This window comes from Gymnoscopelus braueri (genome assembly GCF_963280865.1).
Source record: "Gymnoscopelus braueri genome assembly, chromosome: 6".
NCBI classification, from domain to species: Eukaryota; Metazoa; Chordata; class Actinopteri; order Myctophiformes; family Myctophidae; genus Gymnoscopelus; species Gymnoscopelus braueri.
Window position 1 is genome coordinate 4,424,491 of NC_137607.1, and position 25,232 is coordinate 4,449,722.

The following is a 25,232-nucleotide window of genomic DNA, read 5'->3' on the forward strand; positions in this document are numbered from 1 at the left end:
TATTTGAAATATGAACGTATATGTAGATGTACGGACCGTAAATGGAGAAAATGCAAACACCAGGTTGAAGTTCGTCCATGACTGTCATGGTATGATAGTCATGTTTCAGGGAGCCAAGAATTCTGTAACCCGCCACTGTTATAGAGGGCGCTGTTTTGCGGTTTTGGCGGATTCTTTGCTGTAGTGAGAAGCCACGTATTAAAAAAACGTTTATGATTTTATCTTGATCATCAGCATTACATATAATTATGTTAAATCTAATACACTGTAAAATGCATCAAAAAGCAAACGCAATTCTAGCCATTTCACCATACATTTGACCATAAATGACTCAAGCACCAACTAAAATGTATTTGGTGCATTTAATGTCTTTAAATGACATATCATATTCTCGTCTTTATTCGCAATTAAAGCATGAATTTTGCCGGAATTGCCAGCCACCCTTTGGAGTCACAGACCGCGATAGGTCACACATTTCGCTGTAACCCCAGACTGCCTCCCTGTCGTCACCGGCCTGACGTCATTCTATTGCAGTATTATTACTTTTACTTAAAGTAAGTACTTTTCCCACCACTGGTTTTCACATACCCAGTTTCACATACTCAGTTGACACTGATAAAACAACCAAAGCTGTCAAATAAACCGTGTGTGTGTGTGTGTGTGTGTGTGTGTGTGTGTGTGCGTGCGTGCGTGCGTGCGTGCGTGCGTGCGTGCGTGCGTGCGTGTGTGTGCGTGCTTGTGTGTGTGTGGAAATTTCAATGAATCAATCTGACACTGTAGTGTGTGCATGCCTCACATTCATGCTTGAAAAGCCTGACGTGTGCGCCCCCAAGTGGACACAAAGCAAAACGTCCACTAAAACCATACAGAATCAGAATGAACAGTTTTTTATCATATCACAGGTTTAAAGGTCAAGTGTGTGAAATGATCTTTTTCTCCATGTAGTTATGATTTTGAAGTACATTTTGATACCAATACTTTTGTACTTTTACTCTGGTAAATTTTGAATTTCCGGACTTTTACTTTTCTTTCTATATTGCAGCATTGATACTTTTACTTAAGCAAAGTACTTTTCCCCACCACTGGCAGCAGGGTATAAAACACAGTGCCAATTAGATGATAGGTAATCACCTTGAGGGTTAGACCAATCAGTGCACCTGGAGGTCATGGACGCAGCAGGAGGCTTTGAGGACTTGGAGCTCAGAGAGGCTCAGAGGGAATACCTGGACTTTCTGGATGATGATGTATTTATGGGCATAATGTCATAACTTACAATTAATAGTCAATTCACAATTAAGCAGTGGTGGAAGAAGTACTCAGATATTTTACTTACAGTGTAGGTAAAAGTAGCAATACCACAATATTAAAAATGCTCTGTTACAAGCAAAAGGCCTGTGCTCAAAATGTTACTTGAGTAAAAGTACAAAAGTATTGGAATCAAAATAAACTTAAAGTACCAAAAGTAAAATGACTAAAATGTTTGAAAATAGCAGATCTACAAGCTCACAACGCGTCCGAATGAGACACATTGTGAGCTTGTAGATCTGCTATTTTCATATAGCCTAGGTATAAAATGGGGCTAAAGTGGTTAATGTATGTTTTATAATGTAATAATTTACATCTACCAAGTAACTAGTAACTAAAGTTTTCAAATAATTGTAGTGGAGTAAAAGTACAATATTTGCCTCTGCGATGTTTGAGTAAATGTAACTTAGTTACTTTACACCACTGCTATTTAAATCACATTCACATCAACATTTTTACAGGTAGGTAAGACTACTACTATGACAATGCAAATAACATGTTGGTGTCCCTTGTCCCTGTCCCACCCCTTAAACTACACAGCAAGAACAAGGCATTTATCATGAGAAGGTGAGGAACATGGTGACTGAGAACAGATGTCGTCTCATTGTCAACCTCAACGACCTGAGGAGGAGGAATGAGAAGAGAGCCAAGGCGTGAGTTATAACCTAACTTAACTAAACCTACTAACCCTAACCTTAACCTAACTAAACCTACTAACCCTAACCTAACCTAACTAAACCTACTAACCCTAACCTTAACCTAACTAAACCTACTAACCCTAACCTTAACCTAACTAAACCTACTAACCCTAACCTTAACCTAACTAAACCTACTAACCCTAACCTTAACCTAACTAAACCTAACCCTCAATGACCTGAGGAGGAGGAATGAGAAGAGAGCCAAGGCGTGAGTTAATACATCATTTTAATGTCTTCAGTGGTGGAAAAAGTACTTTTTTTTTTACTTAAGTAAAAGTATCAATACTGCAATATAGAAATACTCTGTTGCAAGTAAAAGTCTGGAATTAAACATTTACTTGAGTAGAAATACTAAAGTATTGGTATTAAAATGTACTTAAAGTACCAAAAGTACTCATTATGCAGATTGTCGCCATTTCACCGGTTTCAAATGTATAAAAATAATTTGAAAATATCAGCTCTACAAGCTCACAAGGCGTCGCAAAAGTAGAGCTCATATTTTCAAATAGCCAAATATAGGTTGGTTATTGTATGTTTTGTAATAGTAATCAAAATCTACAAAGTAACTAATGTTTTCAAATAATTGCAGTGGAGTAAAAGTACAATATTTGCCTCTGGGATGTGGAGTAGAAGTACAATTATTGGAAATACGCCATAAGAAGTACAATACATGAGTACTACTATCCAGCACTGAATTTCTTTGGGTGACATTTTGAGCATTACGCCTGCAAACATAATGTCAAATGGCTGCAGTATACCACAGGCAGCCCTTTTAATAGATTTGTCAGGCCCATCATGACGTGTTTTAATTGTCTTTTAATTAAACTCGCCAAATTGGGGAAAACATAATGAGCAGTGTGTATGAGGGGGGACAGGGGGGCAGTCTGTATGAGGGGGGACAGGGGGGCAGTCTGTATGAGGGGGGACAGGGGGGCAGTCTGTATGAGGGGGGACTGTTCTGTTCCAGCTGTGAATGCTAATCACATTCAGCTGGAGTCCTTGTCATTTTAGCTGTTAATTAGATGGGACACAGGGACCCACATCTAGAGCTCTGAAATGATACACATTTTGATAATAACCCTGATATGGTAATGTCAAAGATTAGGCTGCTGGATCTGACTTTAATTACATCTATCTATTTGCACAAGGCAAGCTACGCCATGCAAAAAATGTTACTTCCAATGTCCTACAATATGAGCCTATATTTCAACCACTAAAGGGCAGTGATGGAAGTACTCACAGTTTTTACAACATTGTGGTACAAATATCAGTACCACAATGTAGAAATACTCTGTTACGAGTAAAAGTCCTGTGTTCAAAATGTCACTTCAGTAAAAGTAGAAGAGTAGCGGTATCAAAATGCACTTAAAGTACCAAAAATAAAAGTACTCATAATGCAAAATGTCCCATTTCAAGTTTTCAAAATGAATGAAAATCCTTTGACAATGGCAGAATGTACATAGGGCTGAAGTGGTTATTGTATGTTTTGTAATCAACATCTACAAAATAACGAAAGTTTTCAAATAATTGTAGTGGAGTAGAAAGTGCAACATTTTTCTCTGAGATGTAGTGGAGTAGAAGTAAAAGTATTGGAAATGGTCCAGTAAAGTAAAAATATCTTCAAATGGTACTCAAGTAAATGTACTTAGTTACTATCCATCACTGCTAAAGGGAATATTAAATGCTTAGCTATATCTGTTGTCATCAATAATCCAGCTTTACCATCAAGTAGTATTATCTATTTTATGACATGCCCCCCAAAAAAATCTGTGATTTGGATTAAGAATATCTAAATTTCTGGCATCAAAATGATCTACTCTACCTTTTGTATTTTTAAACCGACGCAACATGTAAATCCCAATCTGATCGGCTAGAATATCATCAATCGGGTTTGAAATTCCCAGTTTCCAGATTCAGTGAAATAAGTTTTGAAAAACCTGCTGAATTATGCAATGATCAACCAGGTAGGATTAAAAACTACAGCAGGGGTCCCCAAAGACCAGAGTAGGGACTCAGTGATATAGTATATGCATGGGCATTTGGCGCCCCCAGGTGACCAATTATGTTACTGACCTTTTTAGTGTGAACAGCTAAAGAGTTATGTGCTGTATTCGTTTTCTTTAAAATGCTTTAAATGTAGTTCGATTTTTCAAAATTGTGTATTGTGACAATGGTCATTAAAATGTAATTTTTACTGACCCCCCCCCCCAGACACTCAGACACTACTAATGCCATTCCTGAATACTACAAAATATTTATCTGAGTGAAAATATTTACAGCATCTCTGTTCTGTTGGTTGATTGTCAGGTTGCTGAGCGACGCGTTCAGTGAAGTCATCGCGTTCCAGAGGGCCTTAAAGGACCTGGTGTCTTCCATCGATGCCACGTACGGCAAGCAGTTTGAGGAGTTCCACGTGGGCTTCGAGGGAAGCTTCGGCACCAGACACGTGAGCCCTCGATCCCTGGCCGCCCGCTGCCTCGGAAACCTGGTCTGTTTGGAAGGCATCGTCACCAGATGTAGGCTACTACTTTTCTTATCTTGGCTCATATTGTTTTTCTCTTATCTCTTTAACCACATTAAACTGCAGCATGTTATTATATGGTAGGTGAAAGTTTAGATATGTGGCCTACCCAATGGGAACTTCAAGGCCAATACGGATGTTTAAAATGACAATTGGGACAATTGTCGATACAGATGTATCGGCAATTGGGGAAACAAATAAATCTTCATTATAAAAATAACATTTTGAAAAGTATATCGGCCCTTAATCACAGTCTCTTTTAATGAGCACAGATTAAAACAACAGATAAACATTGGCCACTCACTGGCATCGGTGAAGGTCATCTTATTGTATTTGGCAGGTCAACAAGGTGAGTATCGGCTGATACCGATGTACAGCCGATGCAGATCCTATAGAAAACGTTAAAAAATGTCATAAAATTTCACATTTTTGCCAAAACAGCAGATCTACAGATGGGCTATTTTCACAATTTGTCTACAATTAAGTATTCGTTGCCGTCTGGCAGAAACCAGCGAACTCCATTTTTGAGCTTTTTCATTTTGGCCTCCATTGGCTCCTCGAACTTTCTGCTAAACCAGCTAACTCTACCAAAGGGGGGTGGAGTTAGCTGGTTTTGCTGACTCCAGGCTCCACCCCCTTTTGACCTCCAACCTCATTGTGAGCTTGGAGGTCCATTCAGCTGTTCTTATCAATGATGAACAAAACCTCCTAACTCCACTTTTTGTTTTGTTTTTGTCATTTCCTGAAAAAATCACATTTTGGAGTTGGCTGATTTCTGCCGGAGAGCAGAGATACAGGGCTTAAGTGTTTAAATCGTGTACATCTCCAGCGACCAGCGACCTACCAGTAGCGAGGCTACTGAAGTACAGTCCTTCAGTAAATGTAGGGTACTTCATTGCTTTCCACCACTGATCATCATTACGTGTTGTGTGCTCTTTTTGAAGGCTCATTGGTGAGACCAAAGATCACGAGGAGCGTCCACTACTGTCCCGCCACCAAGAAGAGCCTGGAGAGGAAGTACACTGACCTCACCTCGCTGGACGCCTTCCCCTCCAGCGCCATATATCCTACCAGGGTATAGATGCTGGACTGTGTCTGCACAGTACAATCCTTAGTGAACCCCATCATCTAAACCTCTTATCTCCATATTTTAACTTTGTGTTTTTTGTTGTTGTAAGTTAACAACCTACTTGTAATCGTAGTACAGCGTCAAACAAAAGCATCAAAAGTAGCAGATCTACAAGCTCGAAACGCGGCTTGAAACGCGTAATTGAAGTACCAAAAGTAGAAAGTGCTCATTATGCAGACTGTCCCATTTCACAAAGTTTTCAAGTGTATAAAATGCATTAAAATCTTTTGAAAATAGCCGATCTACAAGCTCACAATGCGTCGCATTGTGAGCTTGTAGATTGGCTATTTTCAAATGGCCAAAATCTATATAGTAAAAGTACAATATTGTATTGAGATGTAGCCTAGTGGAGTAGAAGTAAAAGTACTGCAAATTGGAAATACTCCAGTAAAGTAAAAAATACCTCAAAGTTGTACTTAAGTACAGTACTTGAGTACATGTACTTAGTTACTTTACACCACTGCGTTAACAGTTTAGATTTTTGGACTGTGTGTGTGTGTTTGTGAGCTTGTAGATCTGCTATTTTCAAACATTTTAGTACTTTAACCCATTTAGACCTGAGGCCGATTCTAAAAACGCCATCTAAATCCTGACCTAAGTTTTCTGAAAAACTTCAAATATTATTAAAGGATTACAACAAATGTATGTTGCTATATACTGTACATATACTGTACACCCAAAAGGGGTTCCTGTCCTGAAAGGTATAGTTACAAATAAGGGTTCCCGCCCAAAATGGGTTAAGTATATTTTATATTCTTTTTACTTAAGTAAAATATCTGAGTACTTCTTCCACCACTGGTTAAATGTAACGCTCCAGATCTGTCTGTTAGGACGAGGAGAACAACCCCCTGGAGACAGAGTTTGGTCTGTGTACGTACAAGGACCACCAGACCATGACGGTGCAGGAGATGCCAGAGAAGGCCCCGGCCGGACAGCTGCCTCGCTCGGTGGACATCATCGTCAACGATGACCTGGTGGACAGGGTGAAGCCGGGGGACCGCGTCCAGCTGGTGGGCGTGTACCGCTGTCTGCCCGCCAAACAGGGCGGCTTCACCAACGGCACCTTCAGGTCAGAACAACTGAGTTCTACACATGTACAGACTGTATAAAAGAGATGGACAAAGTGTCTCCCCCAATCTACAAGTTGTGGACTTGTAGATCAGCTATTTTTGTACACAAAATGTAGTGCAACTCAGGTCCGTATGTATACAGGATCTAAGTGGTTAAGAATTACACTGTACAGTATAACTGATTTAAAAAAAATATATATATAATATCAATAATCTTTGTCTTAATATTCAAGCATATCTAAATGATTTAGGGGTGATACAATAAAGTATAGTCTACTAGAATTGTGACCTGTGAAATCGTGAGGGCTTCACCTGAAACTCATTCAAGATCATCTGGGTGTTGATTTTAAAGTTTTATGTCAAAATATTAAATCCAGGGTTTAAAGTTGTTTAAACTCGACTTGCTAAGTCTTTTGTTTCTTTTTTTTCAGATTTAAATAATATCTAATTAATAATACTTTCTATATTTATTATTTTATCACTGGCCTCTACGAGCCGTCTCAATGTGCTGGAACAAGGCCAAACTCAATGATATTTGGAGCACAACATTATTAACACTGTTGTACGACTGAGAATGTCCATTTCTCTGATCACATGACAATGTGATCAGTGACATCGGTTGAGTTCTGTAAATCTTGTTCCAGTTTTCATTGTACATGTGCAGTATATCTGTTTATTCTGTGTCATTTTCAAATACATTTACAAAAACTACATGAGGAGTTTGTCGTGTGTGTTTGTAGGACCATTCTGCTGACCAATAACATCAAACTAATGAGCAAGGAAGTTGTGCCAACGTTTTCTGCTGATGACATCAACAAGATCAAAAAATACTGTAAAGTCCATAACAAAGTAGGTGACTTATGCTTGATAATACTGGGAAATCAATCTGAAACACTTAGGCAGGTTTGATTTGTAAACAATAATAGGAAGAAATATTGTAAAATATATGTTTTGGTAAAAGCAGTTGACTTTTTACATTTTCCCAAAATGGGGACACCAGGGTTAATGTCATTAACATGAGTTATTAATTAAATCAAATTATCAAACTTATCAAATAGTCTACATTTCCCAAAGTGCATGTATTTAATTGAGTCTGACCAGAGGTAGGATAAAACGTATCCCCACTGGAGATCACAATGTATCAAAAGTAGAGGCATGGAAGTGGAACCCTGGCATATATACATGGTTTTGTTGTGATATGCTAAATGCTTCTTGATTTCTGCATTAATTCACATTCAAATATTGGTGGGGATTATTATTTAATATCAGTCACTGTCACTGTGACATTTCGTCTGTATACTGTAAAAGTATTGGTATCAAAATGTACCAAAAGTAGAAAGTAATCATTATGCAGAATTCCTATTTCACAAGTTTTCAAATGTATAAAATGTATACACATCTTTTGAAAATAGCCGAAGTGTATAATGTATGTTTTGTAATAATAAAATCTAGTAACACTAAAGTTGTCAAATATTTGTAGTGGAATAAAAGTACAATATTTGCCTCTTGAGATGTAGTGGAGTAGAAGCAAAAGTACAGAAAATTGGAAATACTCCAGTAAAGTAAAAATACCTCAAAATTGTACTTAAGCACAGTACTTGAGTACATGTACTTAGTTACTTTACACCACTAGTTGTCAGGCCATTCCATGAAACCTTTCAAAATGATGTAAACCAAATTTAAAGCACAATGTTTCCAACAATGTTCAGAGGATTTGTACAGTAAGTCACGACTACTGTCTGTGTCTGAACACTGTTGATGTGCTGTGTCTGAACACTGTTGATGTGCTGTGTCTGAACACGTTGACGTGCTGTGTCTGAACACTGTTGACGTGCATTATTTATGTCGTTTATGTCGTTTTGTCCTGGAGGACGTGTTTGAGAACCTCAGCCGCTCCCTGGCGCCTAGCATCCACGGCCACGAGTACATCAAGAAGGCCATCCTGTGTCTCCTGCTGGGGGGCAACGAGACCACCCTGGAGAACGGCTCGCGCATCCGAGGAGACATCAACATTCTGCTGATAGGTCAGTGACCTAGACCAGAGCATCCCTGTGCTCCAGAGCTGACCTAGACCAGAGCATCCCTGTGCTCTAGAGCTGATCTAGACCAGAGCATCCCTGTGCTCCAGAGCTGATCTAGACCAGAGCATCCCTGTGCTCTAGAGCTTTCCTTTTTTTGACACCGCTACAGCAACCCAGGGTTATCGTTCAGTGTTCATTTAATCGACAAAATCAGGGGGCCCGGGACCCCTAGGGGGTCCTCAGAGTTACTACAGGGGGTCTGCCAAATCTTTGTGTGATATATTATTTTTGGGCGGTGAAACCGCCCCTATATGTGAGGTTTGGACATTTGCACCCCCCCAACCCTGCGCTGTGATTGGCCACCAGTGTACCCCCCTAACCCTGCACCGTGATTGGCCAATCCCAGTCTATTCAGGACTGTGATTGGCTAGTGAAACATGACACATGTGCATAGCCCTATAAATAGGACTATGCACTTTAAAAAAACACATTTATGTTTTTTTTTAAGTTAGGGGTGTACAATGGTTGGTCCACAATATTACTTTTCTTTAAGTGAACTTCCATCACTGTGATGACCACTGTGACCACACCGCCCACTTCACACTGGGTGTGATTTTTTTCCTTAAAGGGATATTTCACTTTAAAAAAACTTTGGGTCATTTTATCGTCTACTCGGCTTTAGTGAGCCCCCCAGACCGTTTTTAAGTTGCTTGATTCATTATTTAGATATTTGATATTCATTTTATAAGACACGCCCCCTTCCTATACAAACCCATTGTAACTTCAAACTAAATTTTTAGTTAGATTAATCAAACACCCGTCCTTGGTTCTGGTGACTCACCCTGCCCTCCTAATACGCGAGGGGGGCGTGGTTTTTCGTTTATTTTAAATATTGTTTTTGGAAAATGAAAAAAATGGAATACAATAAAAAATCTACAACCTCACAACGCCTCGCGCTGAGGTTGTAGATCGGCTATTTTAGCATAATGTTCACCACCACCACACAAAGATTTGACGGACCCCCTGTAGTAACTCTGAGGACCTCTTAAAGGTAGGGTAAGTGATATTTTTTGGTTAAAACAAAAAGTATTTTTTTTAAAGGTTAAAATACTATATTCTGATAGTAATCATTGCTATAGAGTGTTTTTTCAGTAACAGATGTCTCCCTGTCTCTCCAGCTCTTTAATAAACAGAAAATACATTTTTCGGTAGGTGTCAAAATCTCAGCCAATCAGGAGAAAGTACCCATTTTTAAGCTTAATTTGTATAGTTTTCAGTTCAAATTTTGCATGCTCATTTCTTAGTGTCATCACTTCCAATTTCACTTGTTTAATCTGTGTCCTGATTGAGTTCTCTGTCCTGGTTGGATAAAATTGGAAATGAAACTACAAAAAAAAAATGAAAAACTACAAAATACATTTTCTGTTTTATAAAGAGCTGGAGAGACATGGAGACTCCTTACATGGACAGGACACTCTATAGTAACGAGTACTATCAGAACATATACCCATTTTGCAATTATTTGAAACTTTGCAAATCACTTACACTACCTTTAAGGGTCCTGGACTCACTGTTGAAGACCCATGTTTTAAAGCAGGGGTGATGCAAACATAATAGAGGGCCACTATATTTCCACACTCACTCCAGGGGGCCACAATGCATACGCTGTACTGTCGGGCAGACCCCTCTTATATCCGTATTTTAGCTTTTTTTTGTAAATTAATGCTGTACTTTTCCATTCTATGTCACACAAAAGGTAGCAAAAATAGCCGATCTACAAGCTCAAAACGTTTTGAGCTTGTAGATCGGCTATTTTTGCTACCTTTGAATTGGAATCCAGATTTTCTTTTGTTATTGTTGAAGTCCTGATTTTTAATTTCAAATGCACTTAGGTATACTTATGTTAACTTTATGAACTTAAATACAAATACATTGGACATAACAAAGACAATAGAATTTTAATACTAGTCATTAAACTACTTTTAGAAACTGAAGTAATCAAAGTGGGTCATGTTTGCATGTTTGGAATTGTAACAGCTGAAATCAATAATATATCAGTATTCTGATATTAACCTGCGGGCCGCATTAAGTAAAGGTAGGGGGCCGCATGTGGCCGCCAGTTGCCCATGTATGTTTTAAAGTAAACTAAAGTGTTGTCTCTCTCTCTCGCGGTGCAGGCGATCCGTCTACGGCCAAATCCCAGCTGCTGCGCTACGTCCTGTTCACGGCTCCCAGGGCCATACCGACCACCGGGCGAGGCTCGACTGGCGTGGGTCTGACCGCCGCCGTCACCACGGACACAGAAACCGGTAAACGGTGGTTCTTCAGCCGTTGTTTTGGGTGGCTATATACAGTATGTTGCACCATTGTTGTACATAGAACATGTTCAGCCCCTGTATGGTTCTGTAGAGGAAAAAAGTGGAAAAAGTATTTTTTTACTTAAAGGTAGGGTAAGTGATATTTTTTGGTTAAAACAAAAAGTATTTTGTTAAAAGGTTAAAATACTATATTCTGATAGTAATCATTGCTATAGAGTGTGTGTGTTCAGTAACAGATGTCTCCCTGTCTCTCCAGCTCTTTAATAAACAGAAAAAACATTTTTCGGTAGGTGTCAAAATCTCAGCCAATCAGGAGAAAGTACCCATTTTTAAGCTTAATTTGTATAGTGTTCCAGTTCCAATTTTGTCTGCTCATTTCTTAGTGTCATCACTTCCCATTTCACTTGTTTAATCTGTATCCTGATTGAGTTCTCTGTCCTGGTTGGATAAAATTGGAAATGAAACCGAAACTGAAACGAAAATGCATTTTCTGTTTAATAAAGAGGTGGAGAGACAAGGACACTCCTAATACTGAACAAACACTCTATAGCAATGAGTACTATCAGAATATAGAGCTATTTAACACTTATTTTAACCAAAGCAAATCACTTACCCTACCTTTAAGTAAAAGTATCAATATTACTGTTACAAGTAAATGTCTATAGTTCAAAATTCACTTTAGTAAAAGTACAAAAGTATTGGCATCAAGGATTGTCATCAAAATGTACTTAAAGTACCAAAAGTAGAGTACTCATTATGCAGAAGGTCCCATTTCACAAGTTTTCAAAAATAAAATCTTTTGAAAATAGCAGATCTACAAGCAATGCGATGCGAGCTTGTAAGATCGGCTATTTTCAAATGGCCGAAATGCATACAGAGCTGAAAGTGGTTAATGTATGTTTTGTAATAATAATCACAAATCTACAAAGTAACTAAAGTTTTCAAATAATTGTAGTGGAGTAAAAGTACATTACATTACATTACAGTCATTTAGCAGACGCTTTTATCCAAAGCGACTTACAATAAGTGCATTCAACATAGGTAGGGAACGAAAACTACTAATCACCAGAAGTCTTTAGTGCATTATCTGCAAAAACAAGCAACCAAGAGTATACCTAGCGCTAAGGTAAAAGTGCAATATATCAGCTACCTATTTCTTTAAACAGACGAGACAAAATAGCTAAATCAAATGAGCATGAGCTAAAACAAATAAGTGAATCGACTAAACAAGATCCAATAAACAATCCAATAATCCAATAAACAATACAGCAATAGAAAACAAGCGTTCGTACAACTAGTTAACAACAAGTAGGTCAGGCAGAGAGGAAGGGTAGTGTTTCCTGAAGAGGTGAGTTTTCAGCCTGCGGCGAAATATGGGCAGTGACTCTGCTGTCCTAACATCAGTGGGAAGTTCATTCCACCACTGTGGGGCCAGAACAGAAAAGAGTCGTGACCGTGTGGATCGGCCAGAAGGACCCTTGAGTGACGAGGCAATCAGTCGCCCCGAGGTGGCAGACCGAAGTGGTCGGGCAGGGGTGTAGGCATCGACCATAGCCCGGAGGTAGGAAGGAGCTGTTCCTTTCACTGCCCTATAGGCTAGCACCAGGGTTTTGAACTGGATGCGAGCCGCTACAACATTTGCCTCTGAGATGTAGTGGAGTAAAAGTACTGAAAACTGGAAATGTTATTCCAGTAAAGTAAAAAATACCTCAAGTACAGTACTTAAAGGTTTATGACATTCATTTTAACTTTTTTTATCTTATGTTTTTTTTAGGGTTTTATGACCTCAATTACACCCAAAAAATCAGAACTTTGAACATTCAGTGGATTTTCTGTGGTCTGGGGTTTTCTGAATAATTAGGCTGAAAAATTATCTGAGCTTGGCCCTTCGACAGTGAGGTCACAGCCGATTAATCCCGCCCACTCTCCTCCTCGCCCCTCCCCTCCCCTATCCTTTCCTTTGGGGGGGGCGGAGCAGAGGTGATGATTGACAGGCAAAATCCCTCACCAGTGACACCCGCAGGCAAAGATTTATTTTTTCATTGCAGTTCCCTGGAATTGTGGAATATTTTGTTAGAACTTTCTATACACGTTTGAAGGACCATGACAAAGACTTTTAATGTGTGGTAAAACTGAACGTCATGAAACCTTTAAGTAAATGCACTTAGTTACTTTACACCACTGGTCTGTGTGTCGTCGTCGTCCCCCCCCCCCCCCCCCCGCCCCCCCCTCAGGCGAGAGACGTCTGGAGGCCGGGGCCATGGTGCTGGCGGACCGCGGCGTGGTGTGCATCGACGAGTTCGACAAGATGTCCGACATGGACCGCACCGCCATCCACGAGGTGATGGAGCAGGGCCGCGTCACCATCTGTAAGGCGGGCATCCAGGCCCGCCTCAACGCCCGCTGCAGCGTGCTGGCCGCCGCCAACCCCGTGTACGGCAGGGTGAGACGGTGTTGATTTTGACAGCACTTTTTTTTTATGTAGTTTTAGTCATATTTTAGTCATCTGAAATGTTTTAGTTGACTCAATATCCTCAGATTTGAGTCGACTAAATCTACAGTTGATTTAGTCGACTAAAATGCAGTGGTGGAAAGTAACTAAGTACATTTACTTAAGTACTGTACTTGAGTATATTTTTTAGGTATTTGTACTTTACTTGAGTATTTCCAATTTCCAATACTTTTACTTCTACTCCACTACATCTCGGAGGCACATATTGTACTTTTACTCCACTACATTTATTTGAAAACTTCAGTTACTAGTTACTTTTCAGATATAAATTATTACATCATGAAACATACATCTACCAATTCAGCCCTATTTTATACCAAGGCAATTTGAAAATAGCCGATCTACAAGCTCACAAGGCGTCGCAACGCGACGCGTTGTGAGCTTGTAGATCTGCTATTTTCAAATATTTAGTACTTTTACTTTTCATACTTTAAGTACATTTTGATGCCAATACTTTTGTACTTTTACTCAAGTAAATTTTGAATTCTGGACTATTACTTGTAACAGAGTATTTTTATATTGCAGTATTGGTACTTTTACTTAAGTAAAGAATTTGAGTACTTTTTCCACCACTGCTAAAATGTATGTTGGCGGTGCCTTGATGGCGTGGTAATGGCTGATTTTACACTTGGTTGCATGCTGGAAATAGCAGATCTACAAGCTCACAACGCGTCGCGAGCTTGTAGATCTGCTATTTTCAGAGAGCGCAACCGAGCGCAACCAAACATAAAATGACTTGTCTTTTAGTTCTACTGGATCTCTTCTCCACTAGATACCTCACTAACATTTTAGTCTAGTTTTTATTTGTTGAAATTGTTAATATATTTAGTCAGTTTTAGTCATCATAGCTTAGTTTTTTAGTTTGTTTTTATTTAGTTTGTCAGTGAAAAACTCGGTGCCGCACTATGAGCAGTGCACCTCTGAAGCCACCCTCCCCCCCCCCCACGATAGCCTGTATGCCCACTGAAAAAATAGGAATGCATTTTCTTTTGGTCATCTCGTGACCAAAAGAAACCCACCTGTCCCCCTCCTGCTGTGACCCAATTACTGTATGGGTCACAACTAGGGTTGTGCCGATTTCACCAAACGATACGATACGATATTGGGCACACAACTTCGATACGATTTCTATACGATACGCACTTTTTTATTATGAAAATATATGGGGGAGAAAAAAAGCAAATGCAAACAAATATTTCTGTTTTTGCATTATTCAGACATGCAAACTTGTAGCTTTTCAGCTACAATAGCCGTTTTGAATCCAAATAGGGCAATAGTGTCACACCTGACCCGAAAAAAAACATGTTGTCACCCTTTTCACCTCGGGGCTGTTTGCATGCCTGATTATTATTATTGTAAAAAAAAAATCGTATCGCGATATATCGCGGGACGATATATCGGCACACCCCTAGTCACAACCCACAGTTTGAAAACCCTTTGCTCTATAGAAGGATAACGGACTGTGGCCGTCTCTTTTCCATCCCAGTATGACCAGTACAAGACTCCCATGGAGAACATCGGGCTGCAGGACTCTCTGTTGTCTCGCTTCGACCTGCTGTTCATCGTCCTGGACTCGCTGGACGCGCAGAGCGACAAGGAGATCGCTGAGCACGTGCTGCGCATGCACCGCTACCGCACGCCCGGAGAGCAGGAGGGAACAGGTGACTGACTCAGGGTTAGGGAGAGCAGGAGGGAACAGGTGACTGACCCAGGGTTAGGGACAGGGAGAGCAGGAGGGAACAGGTGACTGACTCAGGGACAGGGAGAGAAGGAGGGAACAGGTGACTGACTGACGGGTCCCACAGCTTTCCTGTCAAATCCCCACCGTCCATTTTTACACATTAGCACTTCTGGATTTTGCTGTTTAATTAACAACTTTAAACCTGGCATCCCTACTTAATGGCCAATGTACAGGCTCACAACGTTGGCCGTGCACGTTGTCATTAATTGTAGTAAATTAGTTATGCTACACAGCTGTGTGTGTGTGTGTGTGTGTGTGTGTGTGTGTGTCCTATTACGATTATTTGTACTGTCACCGCTAAGCGGCTGTTTCCCGACTTGATTTTTCTTTAACTACTTAATGAAATAATCGATAATTTTGCCTATGATGACGTGCCTAAACTATTGATTGATTTGATTAAATTATCACGTATTTTTTATATTCGATTACGTTGATTAACCCTAGTTTGACCGGAGTACCCCAGGGCACTATACTACGTCCGCTCCCTGTCTCCCTCTACACCCAATCTCTTTGCACAAAAATAGCCGATCTGCTATTTTCGCTCGGCGTTTGCCTCAGAACACAATGTGACAGAATGTGGTTAATTACCTGCCGTTGTTTTCTGTGTCGTTAGCGATGCCCCTGGGCAGCAATGTGGACATATTTGTTGTTTTCTGTGTCGTTAGCGATGCCTCTGGGCAGCAATGTGGACATATTTGTTGTTTTCTGTGTCGTTAGCGATGCCCCTGGGCAGCAATGTGGACATATTTGCCACCGAGGACCCGAACATCACGGAGGCCTCGGAGCAGGAGCTGCAGATCTACGAGAAGAAGGATAACATTCTGCACGGACACCGCAGGAAAAAGTACTCCACGTAGCAGTGTTTATTTTGACAGAACATTTTGATGTAGTTTTAGTCATAGTCTTTTGAATAGAATTCCATTTAGTTTTAGTCATATTTTAGTCATCTGAATTGTTTCAGTTTTAGTCGACTAAATATAAGATTATAGTCGACTAAATCTACAGTTGATTTAGTCGACTAAAATGTATGTTGGCGGTGCCTTGATGGCGTCGTAATGGCTGATTTTACACTCTGTTGCATGCTGAAAATAGCCCATCTACAAGCTCACAACGCGTCGCAGTGCGACGCGTTGTGAGCTTGTAGATCTGCTATTTTCAGAGCACAACACCCGAGCGCAACCAACCATAAAATGACTTGTCTTTTAGTTCTACTGGATCTCTTCTCCACTAGTCTCTCTCTAACAATTTAGTCTAGTTTGTATTTGTTGATGAAATTGTCACTATATTTAGTCTTAGTTTTAGTCATCATAGCTTAGTTTTTATTTAGTTTTTGTCAGTGAAAAAAGGTAGTTGACTAACATTTTTCGTCATAGTTTTAGTCGACGAAATCAACCCTGCCACGTAGGCACCGCAAATGTTAACGTATACCAATGCAAAGCGTGTTTCCCTGGTTGACGTTATCTTCATGCCATGCTGTGTGGTGCAGAGAGAAGATGGTGACCATGGAGTTCATCAGGAAGTACATCCACGTGGCCAAGCTGGTGAGGCCCGTTCTGAGTCAGGAAGCATCGGACCACATCGCTGAGGAGTACGCCAAGCTACGCAGCCACGAGCAGATCAACTGTGACGCAGCAAGGGTCAGTGGCACCTAGGGGGTTAATTAATCAACGTAATCGAATCTAAAATATAACAAAGAAGTGATCATTAAATGATCACTTTGTTTGATTAAATTTTAATCAAATCAATCAATAGTTTGGGCACGTCATCATGGCAAAAAGGAATTTAAAAAAAGTCAGATTGTGAAAGCAGCAGATCTATAAGCGTTGTGAGCTTGTAGATCTGCTATTTTCGATTATTTGATTCCATTAATCTAAAAAGTTATCGATTTAGAATAATCGTTAAGTAAATAATCAATAGTTGCAGCTCTATAGTTCCAGCTCTAGTGCCACCGTTTTTATGCTTCCGGACTCATAACAGTGCATCAATGATTTTATTTCTCTGGGTTTCCCTGCCCTCAGACTATGCCGGTGACTGCTCGAGCGCTGGAGACGATGATTCGCTTATCCACGGCTGTTGCCAAGGTGCGCATGAGTAAGATCATTGAGCTGGAGGACACCGATGCTGCCCTGGAACTGATGCAGTATGCCTACTTCAAAAAGGTGAGCGTGCAAATCATCTCCATAATTATTGCGAACGCGGAAGGAGGCGCGGCGAAGCCGCGCCTCCGACCAAGTGGAGCTTACTATGTAACTCTGCCTGGGTTGTGTCTCTGTATCTCTGTATCTCTGTGTGCATGTCTCTGTCTGTGTCTCTGTGTGCAGTGTGGCTCAAATCCTCAGCCCTGTGTGCAGCCAAGTAAATGTCCAATATAGACGTACCATACATCAAATGAAAGGTCTTTGAAAACTGAACACACCTGTCAAGGTTGCGTTTAAGCCCGCCCCTTCCCCCGGAAGCCACGCCCCGGAGAAGGCTCCTAAAAACTCCCCATTGAAACCCCATGTTAAATGAAAAGTGCCCGATTCGCTCCGAAACTTTTTCTACCCCCCCTAAGTGGGGGTCTACGAACAAATACTTCGGGCTCGGATTTTGGCTCCGCCCCCCGGAAGTGGGTGAAACAGGCACTTCAAACACTTTGTTGAATTGTTCAAAAACATTCAAAGTTTTTTTTTGGTGAATTTCTATTTTTCTAAGATGCTCCTTTTAACGCAGAATTTTTTTCTATTTTTTATATATTTTTTTATTGGTTATTTTTTTTTAGATGATTTCTTTTCATTATTATTTTATTTTTTTTGCGTTCGCTTCCCGCGTTCGCGCGTCTTACTTGTTTGTAAATATAATCACGCCCTTCTTGATCATTCTACAGCGGCACACAAAAGTAGCAGATCCACACGCTTGAAACTTTGAGCTTGTGGATGTGTTACATTTGAATGAATGAATGAATCCTGAAAGTAAGTTTTGGACACAAAAAATCTTCATGAATTAAAAACAAACTCAATGATTTTTCAGAAAAAGTTAAATACATAAAAAAAATCTAAGAAATTCCATTAATTGGGAAAACAAATAGCCGATCTACAAGCTCTCAACGCGTCGCGCCGCGTTGTGAGCTTGCAGATCGTCTATTTTCACTAGTTTTGGTCCCGGGGTGAAGAAGTATGGGAACCACTGCGTTTAGTCAATTTAGTGGACAAGAGGAGGGTTCGTCTGTGTCTGCGGCTTCATCTGTGTGTCTGGCTGCACAGACTTCTTGCAAATCACTGGACAGATTAACGACACATTGCCTCATGCACACTGCCAGTATGGCAAAGAAGTATTAATCTTGAATCTTTTACACATTATTGTGAATTTTCTTTGTGTGAATACTTTGCACATTTTTGATCTGGGCTCTGCTGTCCCTCCATGTTTGGTGAAGGCTGATGTCATGACAGGAATTGGGGGGACATTGGACTTTTTGTATGGATACAGATGCCAGCAGCTGTTGCTCATTTTGTTTTTTTTTAGTGCAAGGGTTCCCAAACTTTTCAGCCCCCCCCCCCCAAAAAAAATTATAACATTTAAACTGGGGACCCCCCACCCTGACAAGCTCTGGGACTTGTAGGCATTACATTTAGTTTGACTCGGTTCCACAGATAAATATTGTGAAAATGGCTGAACTACAAGCTCACAACGCTTCACACTGCGAGGTGTTGTGAGCTTGTAGATCAGCTATTTTCAAAATGTTTGCCTCTTTCTTACGTAATATTTGTGCCAACTACACCAATTTGGTGTTAAAAGGGTCTTAAAAGTCATCAAATTCTAAATGTGCAGATACATAGTACACTTATTGAGAAAAGCGAGTGAGAAAACAATGTTGCCCAAAATAATTTGGGAACCATGCACTGGTTTGGTGTGTGTTTGTAGCTTTTATTGTCAAACACAAATGTCCTAATAATTGTTTTCAGATCCTTGAAAAGACGAAGAAGCGTAAAGTTGTAGATGACGACGAGGACATGGATGTCAGCCAGAGCCAGAGCCAGATGAGTCAGAGCCAGAGTCAGAGTCAGGACACCGGCAGCCAGAGGAGTATGAGGTGGGCCCACTCTGTCACTGCATCTACTGTACTGTATGTACACTTCCTGCAAACCCGTTTCAACCTCTAAAACTTACAGTATACTTTGTTGTACATCAGACAGAGAAAATGGCAGATTCACACGTTCTATTTTTGCTGAATGTTCAATGTTTGTCTTTTTTTTTCTCTCCAAATATCCAGTTATTTTCTACAAATTTTGCCAAATCTGTTTTCTACAAATGTGCTGTCATTTGTTTTTACTTTCGCTGAACTTTCTACACATTTTGCAGAACGTTCTCCGTTTTCATTGAATGTTAGCAAGTATTTAAGCACAATGTATTTGTTTATTCTTTGAATGTTTTATGTTTGCCTATTATGACATGATAACTAGGGTCCGTGTGGTTAAAATTTATATTCTCCATATTAACAGTCAGTGTGGCTTGCTGACACAGCTTTAACGGAGTAGTTCACCCTATCAATTACACACCCCATGAAGCCTTGAATTTCTTTTTCTTTTGTCTCATTCCTAAACCAATAATTTGATGACCGTTTTTGGGGTGAACTACTCCTAAGATTGGTTCTTGTCGGTAGGCGACACCATCATAAATGTCTGGTGTTGTGAGTGAACCCAGCTCTGCTCTGACCTCACTGAGTCTAGGAAACGGACACAAGAGAACAAAGATGACGACGTTGAGAAGGACACGGGAGACGACCCCTACGCCTTCACCGGAGATGACGCCAATGGTAGGTTTTCCTAAACGGGAAACGATTTTACTGTTGCATGAGGACCACAATGGAAAATGAGCCTTATAGGTCTTTATTGTGTTTTTATCCTTGCTGATATTGTGTGTCTGCTGTATGTATGGAAGTGCTGATGTAGTCTTTCCTGTTATCACCAAATACAGTCATTCCCTGTGTGTGTTTTGTGTGTTTTTGTAGCCCAGCGCAGTCTAAGACCCAAACCAATCACTCAGAAGGGAAGAAGGAAGGAGACGGACGGCATCAGCCAGGACAGGTATGGGCCACAGTTGTTATAGTTTTGAAATATTCATTAGTTTTCTATTTGGTTTTTCAGTTTGAGTTAGTTTTGAGTGCATGAGAAGTTTTTATTTAGATTTAGTTTTTCAGGAATTATGAAAAGAGCCTCGATTTTCTAGAAGCTGAACTGGGGTAGGATGAAAGACTGCATGGCATCAGATATGATGGTGGAAAAGCAAGCCAAGATGATTTTAGTTTATTTTAGTTGAGCCCCTATTCACACTTAGTCGCATGCCAAAAACAGCCAACCTACAAGCTCGCATGTCATGAGCTTGTAGGTCAGCTATTTTCAGCGTGCAACGCCGTTGTGTGATGGAGCATTATTAGTGTTAATAATAATATCTCAGATTTATATAGCTCTTCTAGGTACTCAAATACTCTTTACATGGAGGAGTGAAGTTTTTGTGCTTTTTTACGAAGGGATGCTAAATCTGTTGTCAGTACTGATCAGAACTGATCAGAGCATTATTGTCACACAGATGCAGATGGATGAGGTCTCTCCTCAGGAAGAACATTAACATTGAGTGTTTAACATTGAAGGAACGATGCGTTTTGTGAAACATTTCTCTTGTAATGTGATTTGCTATGAAATGATCCCATAAAAATGCATGAAATGGAGGCTCAGGAAGCGTTCTAATCTAGTTTAAAAAAAGCTCAATCCAAATGAACAAGCATTTCCCTTTACTTAACCCATTCAATCCATCTGTGTCATTTTAGATTTCTTTGGGCTATTAAAAAATAGGAGATATACAAACATTTTGGCAAATATTTGAATATATATGTTTTTAAAGGGAACATTTTGACTCAAATCTTTGCTTCTTGGGGGTCCCTGTTACAACATATTTTGAGATGGCGGTCCACGGCCAAATGCATATAATTTTGGGAGTACTTGACATGAAAAAGTTTGAGAACCACTGATATAGAAACATACGTTTTTCAAAGACAAAAACTGTCGGAATTGGAAGACATTTGTAGAACCCCCAGAATTGAAAGATTTGAGTTAAAAATGTATGTCTTAATTAATTATATATATCCAAAAGATTTGCACAAACTATTTTTTTTTTTCAAGAAATAGCCAAAGAAATCAAAAAAGAATTACACAGATTCTTTCCTGGTCTAAATGGTTTAAAGTGACATGAAATGGATTATCAAAGGTCTACATTAGCCTTTACACACATGCAGTCATGCGGTCCCCTACAGGGTACAGGCCCCCATAAGTTAATACGTATACTGACCTCTTACAACTCTAGGTTCCTGTATAATGCACTGTTTCTCAACCTGTGGACCGTGGCCCACTGGTGGGCCGTGAGGATATTGCAAGTAGGCCCCCAAATAATTGACAAAACACTAAAAAGTTATTGTAATTTTCTTTAAAGGTGGGGTAAGTGATATTATTTTTGTGTTAAAAAAAATGAGGTTAAAGCTGTATATTCTGATAGTAATCATTGCTATAGAGTGTTCAGTAACAGGAGTCTCCATGTCTCTCCAGCTCTTTGATAATCAGAAGGAAAAAAATTCAGGTGGGTTACAAAATCATGGAGAGAATCATGTTACTGAACAAACACTCTATAGCAATGAGTACCAGAGAATATAGAGCTATTTAACACTTATTTTAGCCAGAGAATATAGAGCTATTTAACACTTATTTTAGCCAAAGTAAATCACCTTTTAAAACTTTTAATTTTTACACTTTTCATTGTGATACTGATACATAAGAACTAGTATAAAGTATACCATGTTAGTTCCGTTGATCCAACCCGGAACACAGCCGATTGATCATTAGAATAAACTGAAACTGCACACAGCCCACCCATCTTAACTCTTTGACTGCGGACGACGCGATAACGCGTCAAGTGCTACTTTGTCCAGTTGGCCGTCGACGCGTTCGACGCGCTGGACGCGCGTTCATTGTTTAATCTCTGATTGCGCTATGCTGCTTAATATTCAATGTTATTTTCGAGTTCCACTTACTTCACCCACATCTGCATCCGGTTTCATGACCTGGATTCCGTTTCCGGTTAGATTTTTTTCCCCGGTCATTTTCGTCTAGAATAGGTAAACAAACGGTTTTTCACACGGTATAACAGACAAACGGACAGGTTCTCTTCTATAATCTATGGTCTGGGTGACGATCAGTCATCGCCGTCGTGTATCACATCGTAATTTTGGCCGATCAGACAATCTGGGACTACGTCACATCCGTTTTCATGTTTTTCCCTGTCTAATCTCCCAAGAAGGGTGACAGTGACCCAACGACCTGATCAAGCTGTCATGTGCTGCTCTCTAGTGGCGGATTTGTGCTGTGCCTTTAAATTATGTGTCTTTAAATTATTTTCATGAAAAGAATTCAAAATATAAAAATAAAAAAACACAAATTGCTGGCACTGGGGGAGTACTTTATGAAAATACTCTGGCAGTCAAAGAGTTAACACGGCAGCCGGGTTAAGTGGTCAGATGGGTGGGCCGCGAACACATTTGAGATTTTTCAAGCGAGGCCCTGATCCAGAAAATGGCTGAGAACCACTGGTATAATGCATAGACTAAATAATAAGACTAATATGCTACAAACAAGGATTTTTTGTACTGTAAATCTGTATTTTCAGTGTGTATATTGTCTCCACCCAGGCTGAAGGTGTTTAAGCCTGCCTTGCTGAAGGCCTTCAAGACCAAGCGCTCCCAGTCGGTGTCCGTGTCGGAGCTGGTGACCCTGGTGAACGCGGGCCAGGGCCAGGAGGACCACGACTTCCAGGAGGCGGAGATCGAGGCTCTGCTGGCTCACATGCAGGACGACAACCAGGTCATGCTGTCCGAGGGGGTGGTCTTCCTCATCTGAGACCATGGTCTACACTCAGAGTGGTCTTCCTCATCTGAGACCACGTCTACACTCAGAGTGGTCTTCCTCGTCTAAGACGAAGTGGTTCTCAACCTTTTTCAGGCCGTGACCCCCCCTCAAAAAATAATCATATTTGAACCGGGGGACCCCCCATTTTGTTTGATCCCATTCCACAGAGAACAATTGTGAAAATAGCCGATCTACAAGCTCACAACGCCTCGCATTGCGAGGCGTTGTGAGCTTGTAGATCGGCTATTTTCAAATTTTTTGCCTCTTTCTTACATTATTTGACAATTTGGCCCCCCCCAAAACAAATAGGTGGCCCTGGGGGTCCCGACCCACAGGTTGAGAACCACTGATCTGAGATGACATCTACACTAAGCGTTGGAACCATTTTTTTTTAGCTTGATTTATACTTGCTTGGCTTAGTTATTGTACCAATAACAGCCGCTCTATGCAGCGAGACACCGGTTGCACGGCCAAGAAGTATAAATCGGGCTTTTTACAGGGATCCCTGCATGAGAAGCGTGAAAGCATTGTTATTGTCTGAATCTGATCCCAACGCTGACGTCCCACCCATCCATTAACGGGCCCACATGATGCACAAGCCTTTGTGAACGAAATAATAAATGAACTGAGAATGCATGTTATTGCGTCGAATGCTTTTATTTTCCTCAATCAAATCGAGGTTCGAGTTCTGTGTATAAAGGATCACGCAGTGATTTTGACAGCAAATTTTGATGTAGTTTTAGTCATAGTCTTTTGAATAAAATTCCAGTTTAGTTTTAGTCATATTTTAGTCGTCTGAAATGTTTTAGTTTTTGTCTAGTTTCAGTCGACTAAATATCATCATTCACATTTTAGTCGATTAAATCTACAGTACATTTAGTCGACTAAAATGTATGTTGGCGGTGCCTTGATGGCGTTGTAATGGCTGATTTTACACTTGGTTGCATGCTGAAAATAGCAGATCTAATTGTAGATCTGCTATTTTCAGAGCGCAACACCCGAGCGCAACCAAACATAAAATGACTTGTCTTTTAGTTCTACTGGATCTCTTCTCCACTAGTCCCTGTCTACATTGTAGTTTTTCTAGTTTTTATTTGTTGGTGAAAATGTCAATATATTTAGTCTTAGTTTAAGTCATCATAGTAAAAAAAAAAAAAAAAGGTAGTCGACGGACATTTTTCGTCAGTTTTAGTCGACGAAATCAACACTAGGATCACGTTACATTCTGATGCTGATTGGATGGGTCTTTTGTACTGCATGTAGTTCATCTTTGGTAGGTGTGTGGTGGTCCAAATGTTCCTTTGATGGTCTGGGCTGTATTGACAGGCTGGCCAATCAGGATTTTCCTGTAAGGAAATGGGAATGTATTGAACGATATTCTTCCAAAAACTAAGTACTTAATGCATGCATCCTAGCATGCGTTCACACGGGCAGATTAAAAGATACAAAAATACACAGCATCTGTGTCGCTTTGTATCTGTGTTGCTCAACGCGGTCGCTGACGTCATCAAACGTGCGGACATCTGAGCTACAGTTGTAGCTTTGTATCTTTGTATCTTTGTATCTTTGTCACTAGAGCTACAGCTACAAACGTCGGATGTATCTTTGTATCTTCATGTCGCTGGTTTCCATTGAAAATGAATGATAGCATGTATCTTTTAATCTGCCTGTGTGAACGCACCTTATGGTGGTGAAAAATGCTACAGGGCAAAGCAGTTCAAAGAGTTCAGTTCAGTTTGATATAAAAAAACACTGCATCAGCTTGATCCATTAAAATGGTTCTGGTACACAGTAAAAACTGGCGTTTTTCAATTTAAAGCACTATATTAACATTAAAGCAATAGTTTGCCTATATTCAGTAAATCACTCCCTTCGAGGAAGTGAGAGAGAAAGAGAGGGCCTCTAAGGCGATATGATCTCATCTCATGCTAATAACAGTTTTAGACTATAAGGTTATAGTGACACATTTATACTAAACTCATAACACTT

At 40.2% G+C, this 25,232-nt stretch overlaps 1 protein-coding gene across 1 annotated transcript; it reads left to right on the top strand.

The window, feature by feature from the left end:
• Positions 1-1,166: 1,166 nt before the first annotated feature.
• mcm3l (MCM3 minichromosome maintenance deficient 3, like) lies at positions 1,167-23,234 on the top strand (the record flags this gene model as incomplete). The annotated part of the gene is made up of 17 exons (XM_080429937.1): positions 1,167-1,244; positions 1,846-1,958; positions 4,311-4,519; positions 5,469-5,599; positions 6,484-6,722; positions 7,464-7,572; positions 8,594-8,747; positions 10,922-11,053; positions 13,297-13,505; positions 15,061-15,235; positions 16,033-16,159; positions 16,802-16,952; positions 17,334-17,474; positions 19,257-19,384; positions 20,022-20,107; positions 20,303-20,378; positions 23,027-23,234. 17 exons carry the CDS (start codon positions 1,167-1,169, stop codon positions 23,232-23,234), a joined length of 2,466 nt encoding a protein of 821 aa, XP_080286063.1.
• Between the last annotated feature and the right edge of the window lie 1,998 nt (positions 23,235-25,232).